The sequence below is a fragment of the Castanea sativa genome, chromosome 7 (genome assembly GCF_040712315.1).
Source record: "Castanea sativa cultivar Marrone di Chiusa Pesio chromosome 7, ASM4071231v1".
NCBI lineage: Eukaryota > Viridiplantae > Streptophyta > Magnoliopsida > Fagales > Fagaceae > Castanea > Castanea sativa.
Window position 1 is genome coordinate 38,319,533 of NC_134019.1, and position 14,269 is coordinate 38,333,801.

Sequence of the window (14,269 nt, forward strand, 5' to 3'; positions counted from 1 at the left end):
TTAAATTATTATTTAAAATGGACGGTAGGGTATTTAAAAAAAATAAAATATAAAGAGTTAAAATGAAAATTTTAAAATACAAAAAGGCGAAATGAAAACAATCACAAATTTTAAAGGCCAGAAATATACTTTAATCCATATTATATCTAAGGATTTTACCATCAATACTTTGATTTGAGATAATTAGCCATATTTTCACACTATCCGAATTAATGATGTGCATTATGAATACTTATAGCTCTAGCTGTTGAAAGTTGCAAATGCACCCATAGTATGGGACACATTTTTAATGCCCTTAAAATTTAGGACCCCATAAAAAAAAAAAGGATGAACCGTGTACTATTGCCCACTAAAATGTAAAATTTTTACACTAATTTTTTTTAGAAGAATTTTTTTTACACTAATTTAGATGTTGAAGTAAATATTACTAGTATAAATTTATATAAATTTATGAAGTTTCGTGTTTGATTGCAAAATTTCAATATTTAAAGTGGATAATACAAACAAATAGAGCTATAAATTAGGGTGGATGATTTTAACCCATTTTTATCAATATGTATTTAGTATAATGAATTTTTAGGAATTTTTTTACAGCAAGTCTCTCCGATGGATTATTTGATAAGATATTTTTTTAGTTAACTTGATAAGATTAATTGATAATTATTAGCTAATTATGGTCCGTTTAGATACAACTAAAAACTGAAAGCTAAAAACACTGTAACAAAATAATTTTTAAATGTGTGAATAGTATTGCAGAGCCTATTTTTAATAAAAAAAATTGTTAAAAATTGCGTAAACAATGCATGCACAGTACATAAATAATGCGTAAACAGTAAACACACTGTGCACACACAGTGACTTGTCCATAAAAGCAGAAACAGGCAGCTGAAAAAAAAAAAAAAAAAAAAAAAAAAAAAAAAAAAAAAAAAAAGGAAATCTGAACCAAGCTTTAGTAATTAAAGATTAGCTGAAATTTCGAGTTTGACCCTTCTATTTTGTGGCTTGGAGATGGATTATATATGATTGGATAATACAGTATACCGTATACTGCCACAAAAAAACTGTCATCGTCACGTAAATATTGTGTAGAATTTCTTATATCATTTATTTTTTCATTGGACATTAATATTCATATGGCTGGAGGTCCTTGATAAATGATAAGAATCCGAATTGCCAAGAAGGAAGTTGATTATGACTCTTCTCTTTGGCTTTGAAAGGTTTGGCAAAAATGAAAACTCACTTGGGAATAAATTAAGATAACTATTAATTTTGCAAATGGGTAAATCTGATCGGGCTTCGCCCACAACCAGTCAAAGGCCTCTACGAAAGCATTTCTTTAGACAAAAACTCTGATTTTTCCTTTTTCCGGATGGTAAATATTTATCAGACATGGAGTGCAAATCAAGCCCATGTTTGAATTAAAATTGCACCTGCCCCTCTCCAATCTTTGTGTCAGTGGGTTTGATCAGTCTTCCCCATCCCTCCCTAAAATTGAAAAAGAAAAAAAGAAAAGAAAGGAGAAATGATGGTTGTTCACACTCCAAACACCATTACAAAGTGTCATTATTACGTATTCACATTTTTTAAACTAATGTCCCGGGAATAAACCACACATTGAGGGTCTATTTGGGATCCGTTTATTTTGCTAAAACTAAAATTTTTTTTACTGAAAATACGATAGATAAAAGTAAAAGTTAGCTGAAATAGAACAGTGAGACTCATAAATAGTACTAAAAAGTGCAGTGAGACTTATAAATAGTAACAAAAATAAGCTGAATAGTAAAATAAGTTGGCAAAAATAATTTTGCCAAACGGACGCTGAAAATATGTGACAATAACTACAAAGGAATTTATTTCCTCTTTCTCTCATATTGCAACCATATTAGCATACGGATAAGTATAATAACCCCTTTGCCTCATGTTGCAATTGTTAAATGGTTTTGTTCAATCACAAAGCAAAGTGAGATTTTACTTTTAGAACACAAAAAGATACCATGATTTGCACTCTGTTGACCCTCACCTTTGAGTGAGGCTAGAATTTGATTCAAGGATGATGTATTGGATTTCTACATCAAATAGCAAACTTGCTATAGTATCGCTCATTAACCAAGTACATAAACCCAGAAAATTGTTGCCACCCATTCCACTTTCAATTAGTAATTTAGTACACAATGCTATCAAGCAAAACATAATGATTTCAATTACAACACCCATAAAAAATAATAATAATAATAATAATAATACAAAAACCCATTTCTCATTTGTGATCAGATATTCATAAATTGTCGATAATTTGATGGAAAGCAATGAATATAGATTGCAGCCATACACCAACATCCATTGATGGCCATCAAAATCAAGTTGAGACTACACTGTGTGGCAAACAAGAAGCAGAGGCAAGAGGAGCAGCAATTGAGATCTGAGAGAAAAGACATGCCATTCTTCTTATAAAAATCATCAGTTGCTTACAAATAATATTACAATCGTTCCACTATCTCTAAAATTAAAGAAAACAAAACCAGAAATAGAAGACCTAGGATATAACTCTCAAAGATAACATAAGGATGAATTTATTTCATTCTCCAAACTTTACTTTTAGGCAGCAGAAGCATGATCCCATGCCTTGGTGGAAAACTAATTCAGCTTTAGACATGAACTGCACGATAGACAAACAAAACAAGGTCAACAAGAAAAAAATAATAAGAAGAAAGTTTAATCTGGTACACCTAAATGATTGATCCAAGAAAAAGAAACAATCTTTCTAGATAAGTAAAAAAGGTAAGAAACAAAATAAGTTCAAGACTTTGATATTTGGATTTCTGTAAAGGAGAGCTTAAAATATTAATCTAGATCCCATTTGTAAGTAAAAATCTATTAACATCAGTATCTATAGGTTCAACAGCAATCTTTTATTCTTTTTTATTTTATTTTTATATATATGTAATTTTTAAGTTACACACCATATCTAGGTTCAACAGCAACTTTTTGATCTTTTTTTCCGTTGGTAAGTTACGCACCGCAATAGGTCTTTGCACCCATGATCTTACTCTTCCCTTTAAACTTAAAAGGGAGGAGATTCCAATTGAGCTAAAGCTCATTGACTGCAAGTTTTTCTTTAACTCTTAGCACTCCTGATCAATCAGGAGCAAGATATATGAAAAAATGATCTTATTAATTTCTCAACAAATAACTTTTTTCTTTCACTTGGGATTGTACAACATTCCTTACAACTTTTAAGTATCAGCATAATACCAATGCACTGAGGGGACTATCAAATTCTTACAATAAATTTTCCAATTCAAAGTGACATATTTAAAAGTTACGATTGAGCTCATCCAGGATCAAATAAGAACCATAAACTAAACAACACAGCAATTCCCCCACCCAACTAAACACACAACCTATTTTATCCCCACCCTCCTTTCTTCTGTCCCTTATCCCCCATACAGCACAAAATCTTCATAATCAATTATTAAAGGCAAAGGGGAGAAAAACGTCAAATTATAGGTTCTCCCAAAAGAACATTACACTACTTGCAGCCCTTGTAATTCAAATAAGATAGAAAAGAATCAATTATTTGAACTGGCACAATAATACTTTACTAATAACCAATTAAACCCCAATTCATACAAAAAAGAAGAAATTTGCCAAATGGCATCATTATACATTGACATGTAAATGGTCCTGCCCATGAACAGTATCTAATTCTATGAACAACCAACAAGAATAGCCCAAGTCAAAATTTCTGAAATTTTTTTATTACATTTAAAAATCACAATTAACTAAACAAAGGGGAAGAAATATAAGAAAGGCTTGATGAGGAAAGAACAAAAGCAATTCATTAGGAACTGAACTCCTTCTTTAGTATTTCTTACCTTTACCTACAGATGTGAATCAAACAACATGGTTGCTTCTGCTGCCAAAGGATGCGGAAAAAAGATCAAAAAATGCTCCTGGTCTAGCTGCTTGATCATCGTATCTGGGAAGGAGAGCAGAGCAACCCTGAAGCATCTGCACCAACCACTGCAAGATCACAAACAGTACAGAGCTGCCCTTCCTGACTTGGCACAAACCGGGAACTACAGTATGGGCAAGAGACATCCTTCTGTCCTCGGTAAATTGGCACATATGTTGCCCCACAAGTCACAAATGGGTTTCTGAAATCATAGTTCAACTGGGCAGAATCTGTCATATTCCTCTCTGCAGCCTGCAGCACTTGCCTGGCTGTCCTTGCTTGGCTCTCTAGGGTTGGGTTGGTTTCTAGAAGCCGCCTGGCAAAGTTAGCTGCAGTGGCAAGGTTCTTTGCCTTGAAGCAAACAGTCATTGCATTTTGCAAGGCAAGCCTTAAGTGAGGCATTTGAAGGTTGCAGTGAGTGAAATAGGCAGCAAGCTCTTGCTGACGTACTGGATCATCCTTGACTTCCCTCCTCTTAAGCTCAATTTGCAAACCCAAAACATATTCTTTCACTATAATGATCAACTCCTTGACTTCATCAACTTCCCTCCTTGACTCAACAACAATAAGAGGAATAGTATGGAGAATGCTAATAAAAAGTCGAAGTGCCTCTGTGAATTTTCCAGTCGTTGTGGCCTTGTAACCTGCCTTAAGCTTCTCCTCCAACTGAGAAAAACTGAACACAAGTGCTGGTGGACCCCTAACATTTGGGCTAGCAGACTCATTCCATCCTCGTTCAACTGCCAATGATATCACTGGAGCAGATGAAAATGCACGTAAATAGCTATGACTGCCAGTATGAAGATCAAGAAACATGGATCTCAATGGAGTAAAGTTTCTGATTCCAAGTTGCCTGCTCAGTAATCGCATTGCAGTATCAAAATTTCCAGCAGCTGCATGTTCAGCAGCAAGTGATGACCTCTGGACCCAAATTTGGCTTACAGGCATGCCAGGAGTTGGGGCCACAAAAACCGAAGAGCGAGCATTGACAGATGCCCTTGGAGTGTCTGCTTCAGGGGGGAGCTCCAAATCTTCAAGTTCCCATCCTGCCTCTTCCTCATTCTCTGCAGTCACTTCGCCATCTTCCAGAATTGCCGTAACATCCCCATTCTGCAAGCCATCAACATCAACCATGTCCAACTCCTCACCCCAATCACCATCAGCAGCCTCATCCTCTTCATCTGCAGCTCCCCTACCAATATTATCCAGCCCTCCTTCAAATATTCCTTTCATAACTCTCAGAAGGGGCCAATCACCACTACACATAACTGGGGCTCTGGGCATCAGAAGGGAGGCTGTTTTCCCCTCTGGCAAAGAGGGAACATTATCCCCCAACTTAGCTGCTAGACGTTCAGCAACATCCTGTAGCCCATGAGTTGAAGCTGTAATGTAAGCAAGCGGCAAGTGGCCAACATTTTCCAAGATCTTAACACGTTCTCTGACATCACCCAGATATAGGGCATTATGAAACTGACCCATGACATCATTCTTGACTTCAGCAATTTTCATCATCTTGGACAGCTTTTCATTATTACCAGTTATTAGATAAAGAAAAGACAGCCTCTCAAAATTTTTGGTCCTCTGGTAGGCATATTCCACAATACCTGCATTACCCTGGCGAAGAGCCTCCACCCCCAATCTATACCAGTAGTCTTTCTCATCAATTGCTGTAGCTGATGCAACCGCAATTTGGATATTCCCACTTTCTATAGCCAAATTGAATCTAGTTCTCTCATCTTTCACAAAATGGAGAGCAACATCTGGGAAGCCCTTCTGTTGAAGATAAGCAATCACAGCCTCCCCACAAAGCTGTGAGTTCCTTATCATGCTCATAACATGGTCATATCTCTTCTTCAAAAGGGACAGCTTGAAAATATATTCTGTCGCATCAATAACTATAGACCTGTTTTTTCCATCACGATCCAAGCAAAAGATAGTATTGCCAGATACCTTTGTAATGTATATTGGGACATCAAGAGTTCTGATTATCCCACTATCTCCATTTGAGAGGCAGTACTTAATGTGATTTAGAGTCGTATAAATAAAAACACCATTATCATCCCAGGCACCACTCTTTACACGGATTGTCTCATGAAGAGTGCATTGGTGAACAAGTTTCTTGCTAGCAATGATAATGGCATGCTTGCTGAGTAAAGCAACACTCTCCATGTCATGAGACCAAACAACATATTTGACAAAAGGGGTTTGAAGTTCACCAAGAACAAGCCTCTGCTGGAGATCAAAAATAACCACTCTATCCTCAGCCCTACAAAGCAAGTTACCTGTTCCAGCATAAAAGATTGCATCTGCAGCTATAGGAAGGGCACTCTTTTTAACAATCTCATTTTTCAGATTCTTCACCAAGACTTGATTGTTGCTCTTCTCAAGCACGGCGAACCTATTCCGGGCCACAAAGACAGCTGATCCCCCAGGACCTCTCTTTGCTTCTTGCAGACTATCACCCCTACCAATGCTATCTTTGGGTATGAAATACAACTCATAAGATCCCCCATCAACATCCGAGCAGATTAGAACAGCATTTTCAGTGGGACTATAGGAAAGAGTCCTTGGACTCTGATTCAAGCTAGTGGAACCAGGCCGCCGAATTGGCATTACTTGTGTATCCTTTTGAGCTGAAAACTCATAGAATCGCAAAAAGCGATCTTTGGTATAGAATAGAGAATCACCACTTACTGCAAAGGCAGGCCGTTCTCTCTCCAACTTGAAGACAATCATACCACTGTCATGACCAGCAGCCAATAGATTCATCTCAGGGTGAGATGCAAGAATCCAGAATCGATCATGCTCACGACGGAAAGTTTGAACTCCAGTTCTCTTTGTTACATCCCACACACGTATACTTCTATCCTCTGAGTTGGATACAATTATGTCCTGTTTGGCATGGAACATGACACATGAAACATTATTCATGTGCCCTCTCAATGTGTCCACTTCCCAAGCCTTTGTATCTGAAAACAAAATGAACAATTACCTTACCAACAGGGTGCATACAAAATTTCTCTTTTTTATAAGTGAACAAAATTCATTAAAAGCACAAAGGGGCACAATCCATGTACAAGGGAAGTATTCAAGAGATACACCAAAAATAAAAAAGATGTGTATATACTAATAATAGTATGATAGCAAGGATAAAGGATAATTTATGAGTTTCCCATTTCTTTCCCCCTTAGGCACAAGAAGCTTCTAATTTTAAGCCTACCAAACTAGACTAGAAACAAGGTTGTTCCAATTGCAGGCCACCTCGCAACAATTCATACTCAACAGACGGGAATTTTTAAAGAAAAAAATTTAAGGATTTTTCTAAAACCCATGATACTACTACAGTGTTTACTCTAAACAGAAATCAATAATTACAACAAAACTTGGTCAATTCCCAAAAAGAACTAAAAAAAAACTGTATGGATAGTATAAAGGAAATGGAAAGAAAGTGTTACCATTCATTCGCCATAATTTGACTTGGCGATCATCAGCTCCTGAGACAATCAGAGGCAGACTGGGATGAAACGCAGCCCAGTTCACCCCACGGTCATGACCTTCCAAGACATACTTAACAACAGCATCAACACCACCAAAAAGATCAGTGTTCATCTGACTCAGCCGCAAGATGTCATCTGCAGGGGAAACTGTCTTCTTTCTGAGAGCACCGATATCCCAAACACGAACAGTCTGATCTAGGGAGGCTGACACAACTAGGTCTTCTTTGGGGTGGAATGATGCACACATAACATAGTGATTGTGTCCCGTCAACACAGATATACAAGTGCGTGACTGCCAATTCCAAATGCGAATGGTCTGATCATCACTAGCACTCACAATCCATGGGTACTCATGGTGAAACTGCACTGTACGGATATAATCCAGGTGTCCAAGAAGAGTGAAAAGGCATCTGTGCAACTTGTAGTTCCAAACTTTAATCTTGTAATCATCCCCTGAAAAAAGTCAACAACTTCATTGGTGCATACACAGTGCATCAGAACCCCTTCACCTTGGAAATAACTTTACTACTACATGTACTGCACTCCTCTCTCTCCCAGAACTAGCTACATTTACTCCATGAGGAGCCCCTGTCCCCCATAGTTACACACAGGAATCAAACTCTAACAGGTTTATTCAATAAGATTCCATTGTTTGTCAGTTCTATTGGGAGCCACAAAAAATTTCCCAAATTTGCTAAAAATTCAACTAAAAAATCAAATCAGCATTAATTCAGAAATTTTATTTAAAACCAAAGATTCTTGAACCAAAGGTAATAATCTAAGTGTAAAACTAGTAAAGTTAGTTTAAACTGTTCAGGAAATTGTGTATCCACCCTGTTTGACTGCTCATAAAAGAGAAGAAGCATTGCTTTAAACAAGTCAACCATATTATAAGATTCTTCATCGGTTTGGACTTGGAGAATTAATTTGCTGTAATCAACTGATTCCAATACCCCAAAGCAACCATTTGGATCACTTATAGTAAATGTTTTCTGCTATAGTAAAACTCAAAAGGCATATGAAATAAGGTGCAACTGGATATAAGAAATAAGGAGAAATCTCAATTATTAACTTGAACAAGGTATGGATATACAAACTTTTAAGTTAGTAAAATCTTATGAAGAATAAGTATTCCTAGCATTAATTTTTTATTATCTATAACTAATAGAAGGAGATTCCCAGAGTTTGGTGTAATCTTTCTATTTCTTGAGATGCCCCAATTAAACAGTTCAAAAAAGTGCTAAATTGTGAGGTAAAAATAGAAAAATCAAACTTATTCTTATCAGTTGCTTGAAAGGACTATGATCATAGATTGTTGAGATTATCCAATATTAGATAACCCAGGTTACATATTTTAAGATGGCAGAGACTTTTAAAAGAAGTATTACAGCAAGTGGAAAATCATACACTCCTCTAATTATATAGTTAGGGGAGCAATTTAAACCAAAAAAGAAAAAGAAAAAGAGCTAATGAGCTCTAGCACAAATGACACCTCCTCCTTTTGTAATAGGAAGGTAGAGGGCGAGGTTGTGGGTTTAAGATCCAGCAAGTGTATGTGTAATTACCAGTAACAAAAGAAAAGGAAAGGAAAAATAAATGTGGTAATTACTGACTATGTAGCAATAGTGTATAATTTATTTGTTAATTTATATTTACAAAAAAAATGTTTTATGATTCTTGGGTAGAGGAAATCTTGGACGCAACTTCTCATAGCTAAAAAACCATTTTTCAACATAATAGTTTACATGTCTTTCATAATTCATAGTACAAGATTTATATTTAATATGTTTGCTAGATTGAGAGACACAATCTTTAAATTCTTTATTTTTTTTTATATCTAAAGCTAACTCTATAATGTACCGAAGCCAGTTTGGTTATAAGTGAAAATTTTGTTCTTAAAAAAATAATGTTAACATACTGGAATTTACAAAATTAGTTGAACATATTAACAAAGGGGAAAAAAAAGCTCCTATAAGCATGCATGAAACATGCTCAAAAAGGCTACTGAATAATTAAGCAGGTCTTATTTCAGAATTATTCTTTGAATTATTTTATTGAAGCAGAGTGATTAATATATTATCTTTCCTTCATCACTTTTTACCCCCACAACTTCAAACCGGTTTTTTTTTTTATAGCTAATAGAACTTTTATTGAAAAATGAACATCATGTTCATGATGATGAACACTCTCGACATGATGAAAATACATAAAGCACAAGAGCTAAAGCTAACAGCTAACAAATTGTAGAAAGCAGGAATTGAAATACATTGTGTAAGACCCCAAATACCCCACAACTTCAAACCTTAATAAATATATGGTGCTAAAATTTATACAATGAAATCAGAGATTTATGCCACTAAGCGTGGCTCAAATGGCACTTACTCTCTCATAAGTGTAGGTGGAGGGTGAGGCTATGTGTTCAAAACCCATTGGGTTTATGTGAAACTTCTCAATAAAAAAAAAGAGACTTATAATCCGAATCCCGTCATTCCAAATCCTCCAAATTCATATTTTCATTTCCTTTCTTATTTATGCAATTCTCTTGGTGCCCTAACGGCACATACTACACTAGATCTACACAAATTCAATGATTAGCTGATTACAAACCAAAGGCATTCTAAATTTCATATTTTCAATTGATGACATACAACCTACACTTACTCATCACAATCATAATCCACAAATCAATCAACAATAACATGAATGGCAATAAGATTCGCAAGTCCGTATCAAAACTAAGCCTAAGGCAGGTACAATTTAGATACCTCCAGACACAAATAGTGGCTGAGATTTGTGGAAATGAACGCCACGAACCGGTCCATCATGCTCGTCAAACCTATCAATCAGAGTCCCCATCCGGTAGTCCCATAGCTGGATCACACCACTGTGAAGACTGGCGAGGATCCATGGCCTCTTACTGTGGAAACTCAGTCCCTTCACTCTATTACTCTTCGTCTCGAACTTCGTCAACATCTTCTCCAATCACCGTGACCCAATTTCAATCACTGTCCACAACCAAATCGCATCAAGAAAACCCTACACACACACAAATTGCCACAATCTACTACCAGATCAAAATCCAAATCCGAATTCACAAATTACATAACACACAGCCAATAAAATTAAAATCTAATAATCGAATTTCAAAAACCGCGAGATTAAAAAATTTCGCGGCGTTTTTTGTTTTTTCTTTCCTACAATTTCTTAACAACCAAACAGAAAGCTAATTGTGCAGCAAAACGAAAATCAAAACAAAAAACCTAATGATGCGAATTGAAAACAGATCTACGAATACCTTAGATTTCGATTCAAAAATTGAAAAAAGAAAAAGAAAAAAGCGCATAAAAATTTTACCACAGATCTGATCAGTATAGGAAACGATCAAAAGGAGCTACTATCGCATCCACAATCACTGACACTACCAGATTCGCTTATACACATGTATGTATAGGTGCATATAGAGAGAGAGAGAGAGAGAGAGAGAGAGAGAGAAAATTTTCACAGAGAAAGTTTTAGAGAGAGAGAGAGAGGTAGATCGGGAAGTAAGAGAGAGAGGGTTTTTTCAGTTCTCTCTTAAATCTGAGCCTCGTTGAGTGGTTTTTTTTTATTAATTATTAATATTATTTTAATATTGCTTGATAAGTGACTGTGTGTGAGGGAGAGACAGAAATGAAAAGAGGGAGAGAGAGGGAATATGAGAAATTTATTGAGGGTACGGAAGGGAATCAGAAATATTCCTGGTGATTTCGGTATGGTGGGTTGTTTGGTGTGGGTTATTATGTTGATGGTAAATGATGGCCGTTGGATTTTGATTTTGATGGTTGTGATGCTATGGGGTGTGTTGGCATAGTAGTTCGTAAGCTAGACTTGAACCTTAAGCAATATTATAAGAACTAAGAAGTCAATTAACGGTCTAGATTTGTGAAAATTACGTCAATGATATTTTATTTTGGGAAAATTTAAAGGATGGTTCAAGCCTTCAAGGTAGTTTTAGAAATATTTTTAATAATTTTTTATGGAAAAAATAACTTTTTATGGAAAAAATAACTTTTTATAATTTTTTATATTTCTTATACAAACGGTATCAAAGTAGGATTCAGTTAGTTCAATTGCTAAATTTTCTGACGGTTAAATATGAGATTTGTGATTAATAAAGGTTATCATCAAGAGCAAACAATATAGATTTGAAACTTTCTCAAAAAAATATGGTATTAACTTTTCTAAAATTATCACCATACATTTTTAGTGTGACAGTCACTTTATACGTGAAAAATTCTTGGGAGTTAGGGGTAACAGGGTAAGTGCCAAAATTTATAAGGCATTTATAATCACCAAGTTCACACACACACTTTCTAAGATGACCTGGGTTAAGCATGATAATGAATCTTATTTGAAAAAAAAAAAAAATTTGACCAAAATTTAGAAGGCATATCAATTCAGTCTCAGACTGAGTGTGTCGCATACCAACTTGTGCATTCCAATCCTATTGATGAGTCTTGTCCAAAAGGCTGTGAGTTGAATATGCTTTGGCTAAGTTCAACAGAGGCATCCACCTGCTCTTTTCTAAGTTCATGCGTATGAGAAACAACGAGTGCAACATATATACAGGAGAAATCAACTTCTATGCATTTTATATACACCTTGTAAGATGAGTTGTGTGGGGAGTCCTGCTAAATAATAAGACACTTTCATGCTTTCACCAACAAATTCAATATTGACTTAAGCCACTTATTCAACTATTTAAGGAGGAGGACTTTTGGCAACGACTATATATATATATATATATATATATATATATATATATATAAAAGCAAGTTCTAGGGCACTTTATATTTTACTATTTTTCACACTCTTTTTTTCTATTGTTAAGTATGGAACTAACTTAAACATTAGAGTGCTTTCTTTTCTTTATGCAAGACTTAGGTTGCATCAACTTTTAGCAGTGTCAGACCTAACATGTGCGGTCATAATATTATCTTGCCACATCCTCCCTAAAGGTTTCCACCACCAACTAGTTGCACATAATACCCTAATGTATTCAGGCGGTCTTAGAAGAGTTTGTAGTAAATATATTAGTGTCAATGTTCCCCCTTCAACCAAAAATTATTATAATTGATGAGAGGTTGATTGATGGTCTAACATTGATCTTATACATTTGCAAAATGTAAAACAAGATGTCATAAATCCATGGATGTGTAAACAAGGGACTCTCTAATACTTAAATCAAGAAAGAGTTTTTTGAGAGTGGAGAAGGATAATTAAGTAGGGCTATTTGTTCTACCTTTTCCTAAAGGTCTTCCTCCCTTTTTTATGCTACTAGGGGAGTGGAATTTTTTCATAACATGTCAATAGTATAGGATTTGAATTTGAATTACACCACGTTTTAGGGATTATGTTGTAATTAAGTGGTATTGGATCTAGGAATTTTGGTGGGGATTTAGGTTGACTTGGACATATTTTCATTTGGAAAACCAATAGACTTTTGTAATTTCCCATTCAAGACTCAAGAGAGCTTGCCCCGCCAAGGACTTCTCACGCTCTTTGTATTTTATCTTATTTTTGTAGAAGGACCAGCAAGAAGTTTCCAATAGGCCATGTCAGCATGATTGAGCCCACCCTTAGTAACTTAAGCATTGGAACATCCCCCGTCGGTGCAACCCCAACGGATCTCTATAAATTTCTTTAACTTTTTGTAGTTGTCCATCAACGAATTTGGACTATCAATAAGCTATATCTGTATATCATCAATAATAATAAAGGGTAAACAATTTATTTACATGGTTTGGTTTTAAAATTTCAAAATGTCAAGTTTTAAATATAATCCTTAAGATTTGGGTTGAAATGAAAATTGTAGTGTTCCATCCAAAATGAAATTTTTTGTCATGTGTTGTGCATATGGCTCAATAAAGTTTTTAGGGTCTCAAAATGTAGCAATTAGAAAATTTGTGGGACTAATTTATAATAGAATCAAAACCATAAGTGGGTAAATTATAGCCTACCTTAATAAGTATTAAAGAATAAATTTGTCCATAAAATGATAACTACGTCAATTTAGCCGAAATCCTAACAATTTCATGCATCAAATGCTCAACTTGGTTCTTATCTTTTAGTAACACTATAGTGGTTTTCATAGAGAACTAGGACTCCTTGCCCTTCGTAACAGAATTAGAGGAGGAATTAGAGGACTAGAGGTTAAGAAGCAAATGACTTGTTATTTCTCAAGATGATTATGACAAGAATGAGCTAAATAATATAATAGGTTACTTGGGTACATGCTTCTATTACAATTGCTTACTCACTAATTCTGTTACTAACAACTAACTCCTAGCAGATTAATCACCCTACAACTGATTTCTCACATGCTCAATTAGAATTTAGGCACATGCTAAACATGTGGGAGCAGTAATTAACTTCACAGTAAGTAACAGCAGTAGAAACCACTTATAACAACCAAGTGATTCTTCTGTTATTCCTAGAATTGAACCTGGTAATCGGCTACAGCACTTGCACTCCTACAAGCATTCTAGACCCTCATCATGACACATAAGCCTTCATAATAGCACTAACCCAGTAGCAACATGCTTCCTTGCAGCAGTAATTCAGCAAATTCACTAATTACAGTAGCCACTGCACTACTCAAGCACTACACAAAGATCCTAACACTCTGATACAGTATGGTCTAACTGTATATGTGTGTGTCTCTAACCCTCATTTTGTCTAAAATCAGCAAGTATATGCCATATTGGGTGCGGTGGGGGATCCCAAATTGAAAACATGCTTAACAAAAATAGCATAACTAAAGCAGATGGAAAATACA

General features: G+C 35.4%; 1 protein-coding gene across 4 annotated transcripts; it reads right to left on the reverse strand.

The window, feature by feature from the left end:
- Window positions 1–2,420: 2,420 nt before the first annotated feature.
- LOC142642094 (coatomer subunit alpha-1) lies at window positions 2,421–10,989 on the reverse strand. 4 transcript variants are annotated; one of them, XR_012845583.1, is made up of 5 exons: window positions 10,807–10,989; window positions 10,218–10,488; window positions 7,411–7,905; window positions 3,876–6,924; window positions 2,421–2,656 (listed from the first exon to the last, which is right to left on the reverse strand). XR_012845583.1 is itself a non-coding variant. In XM_075816449.1 (4 exons), exons 2-4 carry the CDS (start codon window positions 10,423–10,425, stop codon window positions 3,971–3,973), a joined length of 3,657 nt encoding a protein of 1,218 aa, XP_075672564.1. In that variant the 5' UTR covers window positions 10,426–10,488; window positions 10,807–10,989; the 3' UTR covers window positions 3,574–3,970. The 4 variants fall into 4 exon arrangements, 1 of the variants encoding a protein (XP_075672564.1); XR_012845584.1 differs by having other exon boundaries at window positions 10,218–10,513; window positions 10,807–10,948; XR_012845585.1 differs by having other exon boundaries at window positions 10,218–10,457; window positions 10,807–10,942.
- Between the last annotated feature and the right edge of the window lie 3,280 nt (window positions 10,990–14,269).